A 20,736-nucleotide genomic window follows, 5' to 3' on the forward strand; every position below is an offset into this window, starting at 1 on the left:
AAATTACATATTCATAAAAGAATTTTAATAACAAAATTTTAGAATCATCTGCTGATTTTCATATATTAAAAATTGGAGGGAATCCTTTCCATGTATTCAACTTGTAAGTGCCAAACTAAGATGATTCTCTTTTTCCTGTTATTGACCTCTAAATATTTTCTGAGGAATATTTGAGTATAGTTCAGTCTTGTGTGAATATTTTCTCTGATTCTGAAAAATTAGAAGATTGTCAGTCATGGACCTTTATTACAAAGTTAAAAAATCCTAAAAAAAATACTCATACTAGCAATGCTAATTTGTTGTGGTGGCTAATTTTCTGCTGTTTTTGAAAAATATGACTGTTTTGTTGTATTTTCTTATGAATGTTTTAATAGAAAAAGCATTTATTTCTTAGCAACATTTAAAAATTGTGATACTGTGAAATGGAACTCAGCAGGCCTCTGAATTGACAAAGTTAATCAGGTTTCTGTGATTCTCAAGTTTCTTTACCAAATAGTCTTAGCTTATTAACCCATTCTCCTAAAAATATGAAAACATTTTTCTATCATCTGAAAGATTACTTCAGAAATGTATATTAATAAATGACTCTATTTAATGTAGTTTGGTAGGAAATTACTGCATTTCACTACAGTTAACTGAAGAACACTTTGAAAGAATGCAGACGTAGAGAAAAATACCTTTTTTGGAAAGAATAAGAACATTAGGCCTTTTAGATGCACTTAAATGATTGTGAATTTTAGCTATCATTTTTATCCAGGCAAAAGCTTGCACAGTATATCACATTTTGAGACCAGATTGAACGAGGCCCAGGTTTGCTAGTGCTTCTATTAATATATTGTAAAGTGGGACTTCCCAGGTGACTTAAGTGATAAAGAATCCGCCCACCAATGTAGAAGATTCAGGTTCGATCCCTGGGTCAGAAATATTCCCAGGAAAAGGAAATGGCATCCCACTCGGGTATTCTTCCTTGGGAAATCCCATGAACAGAGGAGCCTAGTAGGCTACAGTCTGTGGGCTCACAAAAGAGTTAGACACGACTTAATGACTAAACAACAGCAACAACATATTGTGAAGTACTTTTCAATTCAGTCGCTCAGTCGTGTCCGACTCTTTGGGACCCCATGGACTGGAGCACACCAGGGTTCCCTGTCTATCACCAATTCGCGGAGCTTACTCAAACTCCATCGCATCCGTGATGCCATCCAACCATCTCATCCTGTGTCATCCCCTTCTCCTGCCTTCAATCTTTCCCAGCATTAGGGTCTTTTCCAATGAGTCAGTTCTTCACATCAAGTGGTGAAAGTATTGGCATTTCAGCTTCAGCATCAGTCCTTCCAATGAATATTCAGGATTGATTTCCTTTAGGATTGACTGGTTTAATCTCCTTACAGTCGAAGGGATTCTCAAGAGTCTTCTCCAACACCACAGTTCAAAAGCATCAGTTCTTTGGCACTCAGCTTTCTTTTTAGTCCAACTCTCACATTCATACATGACTACAGGAAAAACCATAACTTTGACTAGATGGACTTTTGTTGGCAAAGTAATGTCTCTGCTTTTTATGTCTAGGTTGAAGTACTTTTCAGCTCTTGAATAATATGCAGCAGTTAGAACCATTCACCAGGCCTTGATTTAAATATACAATATTTGAAGGTGCGAAACGCATCCAAACAGTCCAACATTTTGATAGGCCTAAATAGCCTATTGATAAGTTTCTGGTTTTTACCTGCGCATAAACAAAACAATCCTGAAATATATTGGCCACAGGCTTCACCAGATCTCAAAATTTAGCATTTATCTGGCTACTTTTGGAGAAAGGGGGAAACTTTTGGTATCAGGTGATGCAGATAATCCAGTTCTTATTAACATAACCACACTAGAACTTTATACCAAGAAAAATCATCACCGCATTTGGGGACCAAAGTGTCTGTTATATGTCTTTGAAATTTGTTAGATTTTTGACACATGTGCTTAGAGACAGAGTTTTCACACTTTTGTCATTGTCCTCAAATCCATAGGGTTTGGAACTGTATTTGCACCATGAGAAGAGTAATTTCCTTTTTACTTTCATCAAGGTTATTTTTAATTTTAATGTAGTAAAAAACATTTTTTGCCCCTTTAATTTCGTATCTACCCTAGTTTCTCTCTCTTTGCTCAATTCAGTATTTTTTCAGTATCAGTATCTTTTTTAAAGCAAACATTAAAGCATCATTAAAACAAAATTTGTATTTGTGACCATGGCCCCTACCACTTACTTATGGCCCTACTTATTACTTATTACTTAACTTCTTTATGTCTCAGTTTCTTCATCCATAAAATCAGGATCAAGAATAGTACCTTATAGCCTTGTATGAGGTTTAAGTGAGAAAATAAGTAAATAAATACATACATATAAACATACATATAAATATACATTTTTATATATTTAAAGTGTAAGGATAGTTTTTGCAACAGATATTAACGTTGAGCCTATTGCTTTTTCCTTTCTAGGACAAAGTTGCAAGATTGGATCCCTAGTGTATCAATGAGCAGTGTTTAGTTTCTTTTACCTTTTAAAAATGAATTATTGTAGTATGAATTAAAATGGGAACAGAACCTCTTCAGATATAAATTTCCTGTCTTATTTAACATATTCCTAGAAATTAAAACATAGAATGTATATAAATTATTTTTTTAACTAAGTAGTCCTTCAGTGAAATATTTCAGTCGAGGAATGTGTATTTTGCCCAATTTCAAGGAAAGGAACCAAGGTATTCAGTAAAGAATGATGAAAACTATGATCTCCTCCTTCCCTAAGAGTTATAGTTTTGTGGAGTATTTTAGATTGACTGTTGTAGGCCATCAGAAGGGCATAGAGCCACATGCCACAAGCGGGCCTGTGCAGACCCTCATTTCAGTGTAAGACTCCTTGGCTGTGGTATAGACCCTGGCTACTCCTGCCGTCTGTGTGGGTTTTTGTTGTTATTGTTTTTTAGTTGTGGTTTTTAACCTGGACTGTATTTTCACTGCAGTGCCAACTTTTCTCAGCCTCCTGTGAATGGGGGCTATTCAAGGCTTCCCATGGCTCTGTGTTTAATGGACCGCACATCCTCTGCTCTGTTCTGCTTGGGAGTCTTGTTGAACTTGCATGTAAGGAGAAGGCAGCACCCAAATTCGTGTCTAGCTATTAGTGCACCAGCCAGTAATCAAGAGAAGTTTCAGGGAAGTGCTTACGAGAAGTCAACTATAAAATTTTTTTCACGTCTTTACCTGTAAGGTCCTTTCTGAGCTCTAATTCAAGCTATTGCCCATTTTTGCTCAGTGTGTTATTGCTGTGATCATTATTTCTGTAGGCTGGCTTTGGAAGCAGACATCTGAACTGAACCCCAGGTCCTTCATTTATTGGCTATATAATTTTGGGCAGATTACCGTATTAATTCATCCACAAGTATGTATTGAATGTCTATGTGCCAGGCAGGATTCTAAGCACTGGAGATACAACTGTGGACAAGTAAATGTGCTGTAATATGCTTGTGTTCTAGTCAAGGAAGACAATAAATAAGTGAATACAAATATGTAGTTTATCAGTGTACTCATTGATGTGTAAAAAATAAACTTGCTCTGTGAGCCTTAATATCTTCATCAGTAAAATGAGGAAAACTACCACCTCCCAGGATAGTTGTCAGATTAGATGAGCTGGCACCATGAAGGCTTGAGGATATACCAGGGTGGATGAGACAGTCTGCCTCTCGGTCACTTGCTGGCCATCTGGTAAATGAGGGATGTCTTCCCAGAACCTTTTGACCTGCTAGAATGGAGCAAGTGTTATGTTCTCTGAGAATTAAATTGGCTAAAGTAACATGTGTGTAATTTATTCCAAGTGTCTCTCTCTCTTGGTTCAGTAGGTGCCATCTATTAATTAATACCATGTAAATGAAACTTTAAGAAATCGAATCATGTTTCCCTGTTGACACCTATAATTTGAGAGATGCCACTATTATGGTAATGATTGTCCTTTACTACCTCTGTTGGTGGCTATTTTAAATATTTATAAGGCCTTATTGTTATTTGGGTAGCAATATTTGGAATTTTGAGAGCTAATAGATTTTAACTTGGGAAACCAAACATGGAATCTTTCCTGGTCAAAGTTTTTCTGTGGAAGATGAACACAAGCAGTGTATGTCCTGCACCTGTCACTTCTAATTCTCCCATGTTTTAGTCTCCTGTACCTTGATTTCAGTGTTGATTTTGGAAAAATAAATGAGTTTTTCCTAAAAATTTTGCACTTGTGTTGAGGTTTGACAGAAAACAACAATATTCTGTAAAGCAATTATCCATCAATAAAGAGTAAATTAATTAAAAAAATAAAAAGCAAAACCAAAAAAAAATTTGCACTTGATTTCTGAACCATCATATTGCTATAATACAGTTCTAGGTTTTAATTTTTTTTTTCCATTCATTTTTTTCAAGAGTAATTTCTCCAGCTAAAACCCATGATGGTTTCTGTCCCTGTCCCATTCCCACTTCAGTTTGCCTTTGATGTATTACCTGTAAAGTAATTTATAATTTTTTTTCAATTTGCTTATTTTTACTGGATTCCTCCATCTCCTGTTGTAGCTTCTACATTTGGCTTTAGCCTCTTAATAGTATCTTGTGTAAAGCCAATTGAATGACCTTCTCTTTTTGTCTTTTCCAACTTGTCCTAAGGCAAATATTCTAAATTTTGCACAACTGAACCACCTTCATTAGCTAGTAGGACTGACCCACCAAGTACTAAACAAATACTTATTACTTACATTGAGATATTCTTTTTGATAAAAATGTATTTCTACCCAAGTAACCACCCTCCCCCCGCAATTATAGAGGATTAGTCTGACAGCAGTTCCCTTGAATTTGAGTGTCAGAGTCTGCTGAAATGAGGACTTGAAGTTGAGAAAAGCACTGAGCACTAAGGGAGCACTCATTCACGTTTGGTTGACTTATTCCCTACACAGGCGGACTCTGATAGTGGAAGGTGTGATTCACAGCAGGTCAGCTTTTAGCCAGTGTCACTGCTTGAGTGGTGGTGTGAGTCTCATGTGTCGGAATAGTGTAATGATGCTTATATTCCAGCACTTGGTTTTTCTACCCCTTTGCTTCAACACTAAATTGATTTTTTTCTAACGTGAACAAAAGGGGTCTGTGTGTAAAACTTGTGTGAGATCATTTTAATGGAGTTTTCAGTGTGGCTGAAATATTTTTTAACGACCTGTTTTACTACGTTAGTATTTTAAAATAAATCTTCAGTTATCATTTGAGTTCAGAAATCTTTGTTCATTTTTTTCTCCCCCTAGTGATAGTTTAATTCTAAGGCGGCCAGCTTATATCTTGCTGCAAACTTGATTATTAGCATTATTTTACTTGTTTTTTATTTCAATCATATTTTGTTAAACTACTGGTGTTCATTCGTTAACTATTTCTAAAAAGCTCTGTTTGATTTCCCCTCTGTTCGACAACTCCTGTGCCCAATACCTGTTCTACTTTCTCTTCTCTCTTCCTTTCTTTCCATTGCCTGTCTTCTGCCACATGCCCATCAGACCTAATTGCTGCTTTGTGAGAGCTTTGTTGAGGCAGTTCCTTGGCCCTGCTGTCCCTTGGGGATTTAATGTGGGTGGGATGTGCCTGTGGCCCTCGAGCCATGTCAGTGGCTGCTATAGCTCCCAGATTCTAAAGACTGGTCCACCTCAGGCCCTAATGTTTCAAGTCTAGAGCATTTTAGTCTCAGGACAGATACGGCAGGAATAATACAATTTGGGTCATTTTTGTCAATGGATATTAACCTCCAGCTTGTCTGCTAATTTTATATAAAAATCTGTGACATGCAGACTATTTTTAGTCTTCAAATTAGAGTGCTTTAAGATAATTTTTATGAGTGCTAATGTTTTTCTTTTACAACTTAGTAATATTACTGTCACTGAATTACTAATCATATATATATATTTTTATATATATATATATATATATATATATATATATATATATATATATATATATATTTAACGTCACTTTGATACCATTTAAACTTTGGCCTTATATTTAAACCTTAGAGAAATTAAAAGTGAGATATAAGAACCCAAAAGACATCTAGATAGAACTTTGGGGTTCATTAAAGGTGAGTTAAATTTTTTCTTCAAGTGAGAAATACAGCTATAATATAGTAAGCCATTTGCCTTTTTAATATTCTGATATTTTAAAAATAGTTATCTTTTTCTCCAGACTTACAGAGAGATCTGTGCTCTTATGCAATTTGGAAAATATGTAAATCACCCTTAATCTGAAAATCCATTGATTAACACTTGTTACCATTTAGAGGCATTTTCTTCCTATTATTTCTCTTCAATTTTTAAACAAAATATTTTAAATACACTAAAAAATACATGGACACTCTGTGTATTGAATACCAATATAGTGACACTCAGATTTTAAACGTTACTGCTTAGAAAACAAACATGGTTACCAAATGGGAAAGGGGTTGGAGAAGGATAAATTAGGAGTTTGGAATTAACAGATACAAACTACTGTATATGAAATAGGTAAACAACAAAGTCCTACTGTATAGCACAGCGAACTATGTTTAATATCCTACAGCAAACCATAATGGAAAAGAATGTGAAAAAGATATATATATATTACTAGAAACTAACACAGGATTATAATCAACTATACTTGAATTAAAATAAAATGTTGATGTTTTATTATATTTATTCTTAGTTCATGGCCTTGTTTATTATATATATATGTGTGTGTGCATCTATTGAAACATAATTGGGATCATATTATATTTATAGTTTTATAATTTTATCTTTTCTTTAACATTTTAAGTATTTTCCCATATCATTAAAATTTGTTTAGTGCTTTGTTGCAACACTAAATTTGTTCTAGTGTTTGCACAGATTTTATTTTTAAATAATGGTAATTCTATCCCTATTTAATTTTACATTTACTTCTAGTTCTTTTAACTTAATATATCACATACTATACATGACTTAAAGCACTTTTTCAAAAAACTGCAGGTTAAAACTCATTAGTAGGTCATAAAGGCAATTTAACAGGCTATAGTCAACATAAAAAAAAAAAAAACAATAGAGACGATCAGGGTATTCCTGTGATTTTTTGGCAAAAAAAATGTACATCCTCTAGTCCTTTTGCTTCCATTATCTATATAAACTTAAAATTTTTTTTGACTAGGGGTCACAGTCACAAATATTATTAGAAACCTTTTTAGCCAATCTCCCTCATGTATATTAGATTTGACACCCATCTTTTATGCTTACATTTTCTGGATTGATTTATTAGAACTGGATATATTAAAGTGAGGTAGTCAAATAGTGAAACAAACTCTATACCTCTAGATTTTAGCATTGGAAGGAGTTTTTCCACTGCGGGGATCTGGGAAGTTCTGATTTTTCCCATTCAGTTGTACTTTAAGAAGCTTTGAGCTAACTAACACAGGGCTTTCCCAGTAGCTCAGCAGTAAATAATCTGCCTGCCAAGCAGGAGACATAGGTTTGATCCCTGGGTCAGGGAGATCCCCTGGAAAAGGAAATGGCAACTCACTCCAGTATTCTTGCCCAGGAAATCCCATGGACAGAAGACCCTGGTGGGCTACAATGGGGTCGAAAAAGAGTCGAACATGACCTAGTGACTGAACATGCATGCACAAACTAACTCAAGGGTGATGATCCCTTATAGTTGATAAGTTGTTTCCTTAATATTTGATTATCAGTTTACCAAAAGACTGTGATCTGAGTCACTGGCATAAGTTAGAATTATGAACTCTTGAGCATAAATCTTAGGTTTCTCTCCTCTGGTTCTGCCATCCTACCTCAGCTCACCATCTGGAACTTCCCCTACCTTCTGTTCAAATTGAGTGTAGCCTCTCACAGGCACTGCTGCAGTAGTGAATTCAGTAAGTTCTCCTAAACGAAGAGACAAAGCACTTAAACACTCCAGTATATTGAGTTCTGTCTGCTTAAAGCTTAAGAGATAGGTCCTTTGATATGGCATGGTTCTTATATAAATTAATTTTTCAACATCACATTAAACTCTCAGCATGTCATTTTGTAGTGCATTGGTCCTTTTCCCCAGTGTGGCTATCACTTTTAAAGAATCCACTATGATTTAGGAAGAGGGACTCAAGACACTGAACTCAAGGTTCAGTGTGTGTGCTAAGTACCTTCAGTTGTGTCTGAATCTTTGTGACCCTATGGCTCCTCTGTCCGTGGGATTCTCCAGACAAGAATACTGGACTGGGTTGCCATGCCCTCCTCCAGGGAATCTTCTCAACCCAGGGATCGAACCCATATCTCTTCTGTCTCCTGCACTGGCAAGCAGATTCTTTACTACTAGCACCACCTGGGAAGCCCCCTGTTCAGTGTAGCAAATGGAGATGACGGAGAGATGAGTAAGGTTGGGACTAGTAATAGGTCTGTTTGGGTAAGATGGTAAGATGGTGTCTGCTGCTCTGCTTCTTGGAAGTCATTTGCTCTCTCATCTTACATTTTTTGAGACTTATTCTGTATCAGTTACTCTGCTGGGTGCAGAGCATCCAAAGATGACTAAGCCTGAGGGCCCTTAAGATTCTCACAGCCTTGTGAGGAGTACCTTAGAACAGATACAATCATTAAATAGCAAGACTGAAAATTATATCTAAATCCTGGCACTTAAATTACTAATTGACTAGTAATTGTTTAGCTTTTCTAAGCCTGCTTGCTAGTTTTCCTCATCTGTAAAATGATATTACTAGTTCTTTTACATGGTTTTTGTGAGAATAAGAATGTACATATATAAATTAGCACGTGCCTGGCATTATAGCATGTTTATAGTATGCTGTAGCTGTGTCATTCGATGCCGTTTTTATTCAGCGTATTAAGTGCCAGGCTAGACGTTTATAATAAAAAGCCCATGGAAGAGGCAGCTGCCTCACCCCAGGTTCTGCACGCCGCACAGCCACTGTTTGCTGCTTCCGCTGTGCATTTATGTTCACTTTTCTTTCCGGGTGTCGGTGGAGACCCTTTTATCTGTGGACATGCTGTGTTCCTTCCTGTGGGTCACACTCATCCTTACTGAGTTCCCTACATATATAGGAATCCTCTAAAACTCCTTTTCTCTTCTCATGCCCTCCTTTCCCCTTTTCCCTTCCCTTTTTTTCTTCTTTCTCCACCCCCCACCCAAAACTCATCCATCAATTCCTACTGCTTTAGCTATCACCCCTATGAAGATGCTTCCCAAATCTATATCCACAGCATTTCCAGATGCCTGCTGGGCATCTCCATCTGGAAGTCCTTCTTGCATTCAAAGTTAACATGTCCAAAACTGAACTCATTAATTCCCCATTAACACTCCTTTTCTTTCCAGTCCTTGCTAATGCTAGCGTCATCACCTCCAGCAGACAAGTTTGAATCTTAAATTCAGCCCTTGTATTTGCTTCCTGGTGCCTTCCTGATGTCTTGCTCATGCAGTCAGTTGGCCAGACTAACCTGACCCACCTCCATGCTGCTGCCATCATTCAGGTTTTCTTTCCCATCCCTGCTGCTACTACCCTAATTTAGGCCCTCATTATCTCCCACCTGGAATATTGGAAGAAGCTACTCCTAACTAATCTTCCCTCTCCTTTCCCCTGTACCCAACAACACACTATTGCCAGAGTGACAATATTAGGCCCCAAGTAGCAGTTTTAGTCTTTAGCCCTAAACACATTAGTCCCTTGCTGACAAACCATCCATGCCTTCAAATTGCCTGCAGAATAAAGTCCTGATTCTAAACCTCTCAAGGCCCCTCACTCTTTAGGCTGTCTCCTGGGCTTATTCACCTTCACACTTTGCCCAAATGATTAGCCCCACAGGTCCTGAACCTGCTTCCCATTCTTTTACCTGCTATCACTCAAACCTATTCCTTTCTCCCAAAGTACCATTCTTTCCATTCCAATAACTCCATCCCTCTCCTCCCTCCATTCTCTGCTCAGGAAAATTTGACCATCTTTAAGGCTCAGTCTGAAGTCTGTCTCCACTGGGAGGGGCACCTCTAACAAGAAGCCGTTTTCTTTCTTCCTTTGTTTATGGAAAACTTATTGATACTCTACTGTCTTTGTTATCTGTTTTTATATTATTCAATTTAACCACTGTTTTTTCAATTTAACCATTTTTGAAACATGTCATTAATAGCTCCTTTAATAGACCTCATTTCTTTGTATTCCTCATAGTATATATACGTGTTGAAACAGTGGAATTTGAGAGAGTATGGAAAGGTTCCATAGCTGTCATTTGAGGATTTAAAATAGTTAATAGTTATGGAAAGATAAGATGATGTAGTAGGAACTGCAGTTAACCACAGAAACAACGATGTGAGAAGGCCATACAATTGTGTTGCACGAAGTTCACTTGTAAAATCCTTATTTCCATGAAATTGTAAAGCTATTAGGATATTAGTGTTAATTGTTGATCTGTTGTAGTTCTAGAGCAGAATTTTGAAGAAGGCCAAATTCCTTCGCCCAAAATTCAACTTATAGACTTTTCAGAATGATGTTATTTAAAATTAGTGATGTGTCTGCTGCTGCTGCTGCTAAGTCGCTTCAGTCGTGTCCAATTCTGTGCGACCCCATAGACAGCAGCCCACCAGGCTCCCCCATCCCTGGGATTCTCCAGGCAAGAACACTGGAGTGGGTTGCCATTTCCTTCTCCAAAGCATGAAAGTGAAAAGCAAAAGTGAAGTCACTCAGTTGTGTCCGACTCTTAGCGACCCCAGTGATGTGTCTATAGTAGCTAATTTTCCAGGACTACATAGTATCTGACTTATCTTTAACTTGATTGAAATACTGTTTTAGATTTGGTACATCTCTAGTTTGTCCACCAAGCTACTACCTCCATATTTCTCATTGACTACCGCAAAAGCATCCCAACTGATCTCCTCATATCCACTTTGTTCCCCCACCGCCAACACACCCATCAGTCACTTTTCCACACTGATGAGGGAAGACATTTTTTGTATATTTTTTAAAATATCTGATTACATGACCAGATGCTGAAGTTACTGCAGTGGTTTCACATTACTCTTTGGATAAAGAGCCAATGTCTAATCACAGGCTGTTTGACCTGTGCGGTCGAGTCCCTGTTTACTTCTAGCCTCGTTTGTACAGTGTTCTCAGCTTTGCATGTGCTCATTCTTCCTTTGAATGTCAACTCAGTCATCATTTCCTCAGGAAGCCTTTGCTGGCTAGGCTAGTTCCCAGTTGTAAGCTCTCAGAGTATCATCTCTTTTTACTCTGTGGCATTATTAGCATTGTAATTTTACATTATTTGTGATTCTTTCATTATTACTGGTCTCTAGCATCAGCTTGTAAGCCTCGTAAGCTCTTTGCCTGGTTTTGCTCACTGTGGCATCTGTGGCAAGCGCAGTGCTTAAAGTATGGAAGGTATTTGGTTTATATTAGTTTAATGAATGATGAAGGGTCTAAATATATGTGTATGTGTATATATATATATATATATATATATATATTAGCAAAAGGGAAACAATTCTGTAGAATTTTAGTGATATAGATTACAAGGGACTAAATATTGCTTTCATTTATGACACTTCGATGATGTTAACGATTTCTCCCAATTTTTATACTTATTATATATATTGTAGTTAAAAAAAAGTAAACTGCTTAGTTACCCAGTCGTGTCTGTCTCTTTGTGACACCATGGACTGTAGCCCGCCAGATTCCTCTGTCCATGGGAATTCTCCAGGCAAGAATAGTGGAGTGGGTTACCATGCCCTCCTCCAGGGGATCTTCCCAACCCAGGGATCCAACCCAGGTCTCCCGCATTACAGGCAGATTCTTTACTATCTGAGCCCCAGGGAAGAGTATTAGATAATTACATGTAGTAAAGTGAAATCATAAAGAATCACAGAGTTAGGGGAAAAAAGCCCAGATGTCAAATAATCCAGGCTTCCCTTTGATATGTTGTTTCAGAGGCTGTGCAGCTTCTTGAACATCTTTATTCACAAGGGACTCAGCATCAATAGAGGCTCCTCTGTTCTTTAATTTCTTCATGTGAAGCCAAAATTCACCACCTATATTTTCTATCTATTAGTGCCCTCTAAAGTAATACTTACCAAGTCTGTCTTCTATCCACATGGTACCCTTTCGGATGAGCAGACAGTCATCATGTACTCCTCTAGCTTTAATTCTCCCAGCCCTCCCCTGCACACACACTGCGTTCCTGTCCTGTTGGTTCTGGAGACAGTTGTGTCCTTCTCTCTGTCCTCAAACCTGCACACGTGTTGTCTCTAAAACACTCTTTTTTCACTTCCCCTCCTTGCTTCAGATCCTGTGACTCCTTCCCTCTCATCCTTTAGGTCTCAGGGAGGTCTCTTTCACCACTCCTTCACCCCGCTTATGTTGGTTGCCCTTGTTGATATCCCTAAGTAGCTCATGCCACATTTTATTATTATTTTAAATCCAGATTATATAATCCACACGAAGGGAGATCACAACACACCAGTGTATGTCATTATGTCCTCCACTGTCTGTCTCGCACTGTGCCTGACTTACAGTAAGCATTTACTACATTTTTGGCTGCGTAAATTTGAGAACACCGTTTTTACTATTCTCCAAGCTAGCATTCATTTTTTTTTGTCAGCCAAGTGTGTGGCCGTAAATAATTTCACGATCTTCTGGATATGCTCCAGTTTGTTCGTATTTCTCCTAGAGAGGCACTCAGAATAAATTGTAATGTTCCAGGTGAAAATATGACCTGGATTATATGAAACATTATCTCTGCAAATTTAGAATCTGAGGGACTTTTTTATGCTCAGGAGCTGAATTTCTTATTTTTCTTGTGAGCTAAGTTTTAAGTAGTAGACATTATCAAATGATCTTATTCCTTTTTTTTTTTAAGGCTGTTAATGAAGTGAATTTAAAGAAGTGGTGTTTTGGAAACATTTAATTTACTCACACTATTAATCTGTTCTTTGGATTGTCAACTATTGTCTTGTGTGAAAATTGATGCTTAGAAGGCATGCTTTTCTGACTGCTCTCTTGATTTCTATCAACTGGTGGGTGCACTAGAGTTTCTTCTCCTGACCTTTTTCAGTAGTGCTTTCTGAAAGTGGAATGTGTTTCAGCCATATATGATGTTTCAGGCTCGTAGAAGGAAGGATTCCTTAACTTTTGTTATTTTGGGGGAGTAGAAGAAGAAACAATATAGGAAATAATTGGTGGCTCAAACGGTGAAGAATCTGCCTGCAGTGCAGGAGACTCGGGTTCAGTCCCTGGGTCAGGAAGATCCCCTGGAGAAGGGAATGGCTACCCACTCTAGTATTCTTCCCTGGAGAATTCCATAGACAGAGGGGCCTGGCAGGCTGTAGTCCGTGGGGTTGTAAGATATAAGAATTAAGAAAAATACATGGCAAAAAAGTAGAGGGAATGTAGTTTTCTGACTACCTTATCGCCTTGCTTGTGCTTCCACAGTGGTGTGTGCTTTACTCACGTCGTCTCTTCCACACGGTGACTACAGGAAACACATGTCGTTTAACGTCGTTTTACAGAAAAAGTGATAGTCTGAGTCATACAACTAATAAATGGCAGAAGGATTTTTCAGACCTGGTTCTAAAGCAGTCACTATTCTACTGACTCAATAAATAGTTGGTATATGAATGAAATGAAGCCGATGGAGAGTCAGTCTAGCATAATGGATAAACATGTATATAGACTTTAGAGCCAGGTGGCCTGGATTCAAATCCTGGCCCTATCAGGGTTCTAAGGCTTACTGTCTATGGTATCTTGGGAAAGTTGCTTGATCTCTCTGTGTGCCTCATTCTCTTCATCTCTAAAATCAAAATAATTGTGGTACCTTCCTCCTAGAGTTGTTGTGAATCAATTTGATTATTATATAGTAAAATACTCAGAACAGTTCCTGGCATTGTGAGGTTCTATTTAAGGATTTATTGCTGCTGCTGCTATTGTATTTTGATGATGATGATGATGTATGTGTCCTCTGTGAAAGGTCTCCTCTCTCAGAAGTTTATGGAAGGTGTTATCAGAACTGTTGCCAGGACTGTTTTTCAGTCTGACTTGGCCCTATGTCTCAAAACTCACAACTTAAGTTTTAAGTTTCAAGTTGTTAAGTGTTACCCTCATATCTTTCATTCCTCAGTTCAGTTGCTCAGTCATGTCCTACTCTTTGTGACCCCATGGACTGCAGCACACCAGGCCTCCCTGTCCATCACCAACTCTAGGAGCTTGCTCAAATTCATGTCCATCGAGTCGTTGATGCTGTCCAACCATCTCATCCTCTGTTGTCCCTTTCTCCTCCTGCCTTCAATCTTTTCCAGCATCAGGGTCTTTTCAAATGAATCAGTTCTTTGCATCAAGTTGGCCAAAGTATTGGAACTTCAGCTTCAGCATCAGTCCTTCCAATGAATATTCAGGACTGATTTCCTTTAGGATTGACTGGTTTGATCTCATTGAAGTCCAAGGGACTCTCAAGAGTCTTCTCCAACACCACAGTTCAAAAGCATCAATTCTTCGGCACTCAGCTTTATTTATGGTCCAACTCTCACATCCATACATGACTACTGGAAAAACCATAGCTTTGACTAGACCATAGCTTTTCATTCCTAAACAGGCTCAACCCCTCAAACACACAGACACACACACAGCCTCACCTTTCTCTTTTCCCTTTCTGTAATTAGGAGCCAATTCACAGCTTCTCTTTAATATTGTTATTATATACCTCAGGTAAAACATGTATAAGGATCTAGTAGCGTAAGTTGGGCTTCCCAGGTGGCTCAGTGGTAAAGAATCCACCTGCCAATGCAGGAGACATAAGTTCAATCCCTGGTCGGAAAGATGCTCTGGAGGAGGAATTGGCAACCCACTCCAGTATTATTGCCTGGAAAATACCATTGACAGAAACCTGGCGGACCACAGTCCATAGGGTTGCAAAGAGTCAGACACGACTGAGCACCCACACACAGTAGCATAAGTTAAAATCTGTAATTCAAAGCCAAAAACTTGGAAAGCACTCCATTTTACATTTTCTTCCAAAATACTATGCTTCCCAGCCTCCCTACAGTTCAGGTCTGTAGGATTTAAGTAGATTGTTACATTATAATAAAGAGCTTTGGATATTTCTGTTGATTATTTGTTTCTACTATAGTATAGCTTAATTACCTTAAATTAACTTCCTTTTTCTAGGAAATTAGAACTTCTTTGTAAAAATCATTAACCACTCTAACCTACTGAAGATCACTTACTAGATTAAGGAGAAAATATAAGTAAAGAAAGAACTGTAACTGTTATTTTGCAGGAAGCCTGAAGATGTCTTATTTAGAAACTAATGAAAGAGTAAGGGGCCCTTTTAAAAATTTACTTGGAAGCATGAGGGGTGAAAATTTTCTTAAGTAATGGGCTAACTCATTAATTTTGACTATATAAACTTAATTTAAATTAATTCTTTGTTCAGAAGTCACCCAAGGAAGTCTTAATAAGTCAGTGAAGTATCAGAATACAAATTTTCCTGTTTTTAGAAATAAAGTCACAGATGTAGAAGACAAACTTATGGTTACCAAAGGGGGAAGGGGAGGAGGGATAAACTGGGAGATTGAGATTGACACATATACACGACATATATAAAGTAGAAAACTAATAAGAACCTACTGGATAGCACAGGGAATTCTTCTCAATATTCTGTAATGCCCTATATGGGATTAGAATCTAAAAAAGAATGTGTGTGTGTGCGTGTGTGTGTGTGTATAGCAGATTCACTTTGATGTACAGCTTAATTAATACAGCTGTATTTAAATTGTGAATCAACTAAACTCAATAAAAATTAATAAAAGTTTTTTGCTATTTTTACCACATTCAAGAATTTTGTTTGTATGTTATTTATGTATACTTTTTAGTATAACTTATTTGACTAGTGCTCATGAAGATTGTTGTAAGTGTTAATTTATTATAATATGTTGTTCTTAGTCTTTCAGTCATGTCCTTTGCAACTCCATGGACTATAGCCTGCCAGGCTTCTCTGTCCATGGGGATTTTCCAGGCAAGAATACTAGAGTGGGTTGCCATGTCCTCCTCCAGGGGATCTTCCCAACCCAGGAATAGAATCCAGGTCTCGCACATTGCAGGTGGATTCTTTACTGTCTGAGCCCATTATAATATGTTACCCATAATTTTCTGTCTTTTTTTCTTTTTCTAATATTGCCCTTTAGTTCTTATATGATAACCTTTTGTGATACTTAAATAAAAATGTAATCTAGGAAAGTATTCTGACCTTAGTTATAGTAGAAATTATAAATATTGAATATTCATAGCAAAAAAATTATATTCTATGTTAAAGCTTAATGTGCCTAGAATGATTATTCTTTTGCATAAAAAATAAGAAATGGTAAAATATTTGCCCATGGCATTCATTTCCATTTTAATTCTCAAATTTTCGACCTGTAAAGACAGAAATCATTTTGTACCCTTCCCCTTACCAGCACCATCACCACATAATACAACTTCATCAAAGCCATACAATTTATATTTCACCTGCAGTCAACTACCACAAAACAGTTTAACACTATGGGTTCCTCTCATTATCAGACCACATGGTTAAGATTGCATGGGAAAACCCAGAAAGAGGAGGAAGCCAAGTCAGTAGGCCTTACAGTTTTGAGACTATCACTTTCAAAACTAGCTGAGGGTTTCTCTAGATGTTTCCTGCAGTCACTGCTTCCTCCTGTTAACTCTTTCTTCCACAATCCTATTTCTTTTCAGCGGGTCCCATTGTCTGATTTTGGAAGCGTGGGCATATTTGCAGCAGTTCTCTTACTTGATCCAACTTATTTTGTGATTTTCTTTCTTTCCTTGTTGGCAGGGGTCTTATACACGACAGACAGAATAACCTCCAGTTGAGGGGCTTGGTGGTGTTACTTATTTCTAAGGCAGCTGGGCCCAACAGTGTGAATGCTTCGTGTCAAAACTATGACATGGTCAGTGGGATCTATTCATGGTAAGAAGAAATTTTGAAATTGCTCTCTAAATTGTATTTTCATACAGTGGTCAGTAGAAATCACTGTTTAGTTCTTCGTCATTCTCTGATTCAGAGATAGATTAAAATATTTTGTAAGGTTAAAAGATGGATTTTTATTGTTCTTAATAAATCTAATAGTCTTAGCTACTTTGTATGGAACTCTGGTAAATTTTCCCTTGTGTTTTTGTTTAATACTTTCTACCTTGAGGATTTAAATTTTTTTATTGAATACTACCCTTCTGCCCCATCATGATATCATTTTATTTCTGTAGAGAACTCTGTATCATTTAGTCCAGGATTCATGGTTTTTAAACCTCAATAGGATAACTTAGCTGTATAGATAATGATGCAACTACCATTTTAGGAGATGTCTACTTCAATGCTATATCATTAACTTTATTTTGTTTATTTTTATGGTGAAGAGGTTTTTATTTAACTGGAATAAGAAACTTTTACATCTCACATTTAGATTAAAAAATAAATTGATGAGTACATATTATTTTGCTGCATATAAAACAAACTTTAAAATTTCAGTTGTGATTTTTTAAATGTGATTTTAAAAATGTTTTTTAGTAATAATATATCAGCAATAACTTTACTTAATCTTAGAAGTGTACTTGGCACTGTGTTGAAAACCTGTATAGAAGTAACAGTCTGCAGGTGGACTTTGGCACATGAAACTAAAGCACCCAAAAACATGGTGACAAGGGAATTTTCCTCACAAAAAGAACTATTTCTCGAAGCTTAGACTTCTGGTTAATACATCTTATTGATTTACTTTAAAAATCAGTCCTCATCACTATCACACAATTGTGCTCATTTCACATGCTAGCAAGGTAGTGCTTAAAATCCTTCAAGCGAGGCTTCAACAGTACATGAACCGAGAACTTCCAGGTGTACAAACTGGATTTAGAAAAGGCAGAGGAACCAGAGATCAAATTGCCAACATCCATGGACCATAGAGAAAGCAAGGGAATTCCAGAAAAACATGTACTTCTGCTTCATTGTCTATGCTAAAGCCTTTGACTGTGTAGATCACAACAAGCTGGAAAAATTTTAAAGAGATGGGAATACCAGACCACCTTCCCTGCCCCCTGTGAAGCCTGTATGCAGGTCAAGAAGCAACAGTTAGAACTGGTCATGGAACAATGGACTGGTTCAAAATTGGGAAAGGAGGACATCAAGGCTGTGTATCATCACCCGGCTTATTTAACTTCTATGCAGAGTACATGATGAGAAATGCTGGCCTGGATTCCCAAACTGGAATCACAATTGCAGGGAAAAATATCAATAACCTGAGATGTGCAGATGATACTACCCTTATGGCAGAAAGCGAAGAGGAACTAAAGAGCCTCTTGATTAAAGTGAAAGAGCAGAGTGAAAAAGCTGGCTTAAAACTCTGCATTAAAAAAAGAAGATCATGACATCGGGTCCTATCACTTCCTGGCAAATAGAAGAGGAAAAAGTGGAAGCAGTGACAGACTTTATTTTCTTGGTCTCCAGAATCACTGCGGATGGTGACTGCAGCCTTGATTGCTTCTTGGCAGGAAAGCTATGACAAACCTAGACAGTGCGATGAAAAGCAAAGGCAATACTTTGCCGACAAAGGTCTGTATAGTCAAGGCTGTCGTCTTTTCAGTAGTCACGTACAGTTGTGAGCTGAATATGTAAAGAAGGCAAAGCGCCAAAGAATTGATGCTTTTGAACTGTGGTGTTGAAGACTTTTGAGAGTCACTTGGACAGCAATCCACCTGTAATGCAGGAGACCCCAGTTCGATTCCTGGAATGGGAAGATCCACTGGAGAAGGGATAGGCTACCCAATCCAGTATCCTTGAGCTTCCCTTGTGCCTCAGCTGGTAAAGAATCTGCCTGCAATGCAAGAGACCTGGGTTCGATCTCTTGGTTGGGAAGATCCCCTAGAGAAGGGAAAGGCTACCCACTTCCAGTATTCTGGCCTGGAGAATTCCATGGACTGTATAGTCCATGCGGTCGCAAAGAGTCAGACATGACTGAGCAACTTTCACTTTTGGACAGCAAGTAGATCAAACCAGTCAATCCTAAAGGAAATCAACCCTGAATATTCATTGGAAGGACTGATGCTTCATTCGAAGCTGAAGCTACAATACTTTGGTCACCTGATGCGTGCAGCCTACTCATTGGGAAAGACCCTGATCCTGGGAAAGATTGAAGACAGAAGGAGAAGAGGGCGACAGAGGATGACATGGCTGGATGGCATCATCAATGCAATGGACATGAACTTGGGCAAACTCTGGGAGATGGTGAGGGACAGGGAGGCCTGGCATGTGCAGTCCATGGGGTCATGACGAGTTGGACTCGACTGGGCGACTGAACAACAACAACATATCTCTAATGAATATCAGCTGGTTTACTATCACTAATCTTAAAATAACACTTGGAAGTCTTTGAGACTTAGTAAGTGTTAATTAAATATTTACTGCATAAATGAATCATTCCCATTTTATAGAAAAAGAAACAAACACTGATATTAAAACTTGTCTAAAATTCTCTCGGTATAAAATGATAGAGTTAGAATTTAAATCTAAAGTGTATTTCTCTCCACTGTGCAGATGCTGTTACCTGTATGTGCAGTGCACTGTGTTGTGATGCTGTGTTTCCAGTCTCTTATCTAGCCTCTAAGAAACAGCTGCATTGCCTTCCGATTCTTCATAGGAACATAATATATTTGGTTGATGGTTGTGGTAATATGAATATTATAAAAGAACTTTGCAAAAGAATAGGTAGTACATTACAAATGTAAAAATTCCCCAAATGGTATAAATGGGTTTCACATCCAAGTGTAGAGAATCCACAGTTACCTTTAGGAAATGATATATGGTTCCAGGCTGTTTTTCTGTAATCAGACTTTATCTAGTAAGTCACTGGTGATGCTTGGGTGTTCTACACACTTGTTAATGTGAAAATGTAATTTGGCATAGTACTACGAGAAACCATTCGTTTGTTTCTGTATCCCTAAAGTCATTTGTTTGGCTCCTACTTCCTTAATTGTTCAAGTGTAACTTTTGCTGGAGGCTTGTATCTATAATGTCACAGTGAATTATTTAACATTTGAGGAAAGTGCTGATTTGGGAGCTTTTTAATTCACTGCCAAACTACTGGGATTTACATTGTTGGTGATTTTCTCTCATAAACTTGACTTTGATGTCAGTTAATGGGACCTGAGTAAATTACCTAAGGGAACAAAAGGAGTTAGGTGATCTCTTTTTTTTTGGCCTAAGGCTATAACTGCTGGATATATCTTGTGGATGTGTCTCATGAACTTATCACATAATGGCCAGAAGAGGCAAAATTTTGGCTAAAATGTAATAACATTTTGAAAAATAGGTAAGTGAGTCACATTTATAAAAATGCACTATAAACACCTACCATGACCTTTTGCTAGCAAGACCATGGGCTTTAGGTTGATTCCTCCAACCCTGACTTTAAAAATTGGTTACAAAGGTGATCAGGCAAAAAGTGTATTTTTAAATTTGCAAGCATCCCTAACTACAACTGAGAAAATAAGTTTACAGCTTATTCTATTAGTGATAGGATATTTTTGTGTATAGAAGATAGATAACTATAATACACAGTATTACAAAGTATAGACTTCCCTAATGTGACATGATTATTACATTTAAAGAAATGCACATGAATTTTGTGAATAATGATTCAGTTTTCTCAGTTGCTTTA

The 20,736-nt window shown here is 37.5% G+C and overlaps 1 protein-coding gene across 4 annotated transcripts in view; it reads left to right on the top strand.

Moving 5' to 3' along the window:
* Window positions 1–20,736, top strand: part of PDSS2 (decaprenyl diphosphate synthase subunit 2) — a 285,071-nt gene that overhangs the window by 96,654 nt on the left and 167,681 nt on the right. For 3 of the 4 annotated variants that reach the window (XM_027551287.1, XM_027551288.1, XM_027551285.1), the window contains exon 2: window positions 16,869–17,003. The exons of the other annotated variant lie outside the window; for it this stretch is intronic. In XM_027551287.1, the coding sequence (XP_027407088.1) occupies window positions 16,869–17,003 (135 nt within the window). The remainder of the gene's footprint in view (window positions 1–16,868; window positions 17,004–20,736) is intronic. 4 annotated transcript variants of the gene reach the window in all.

This window comes from Bos indicus x Bos taurus, chromosome 9, assembly GCF_003369695.1.
Source record: "Bos indicus x Bos taurus breed Angus x Brahman F1 hybrid chromosome 9, Bos_hybrid_MaternalHap_v2.0, whole genome shotgun sequence".
NCBI lineage: Eukaryota > Metazoa > Chordata > Mammalia > Artiodactyla > Bovidae > Bos > Bos indicus x Bos taurus.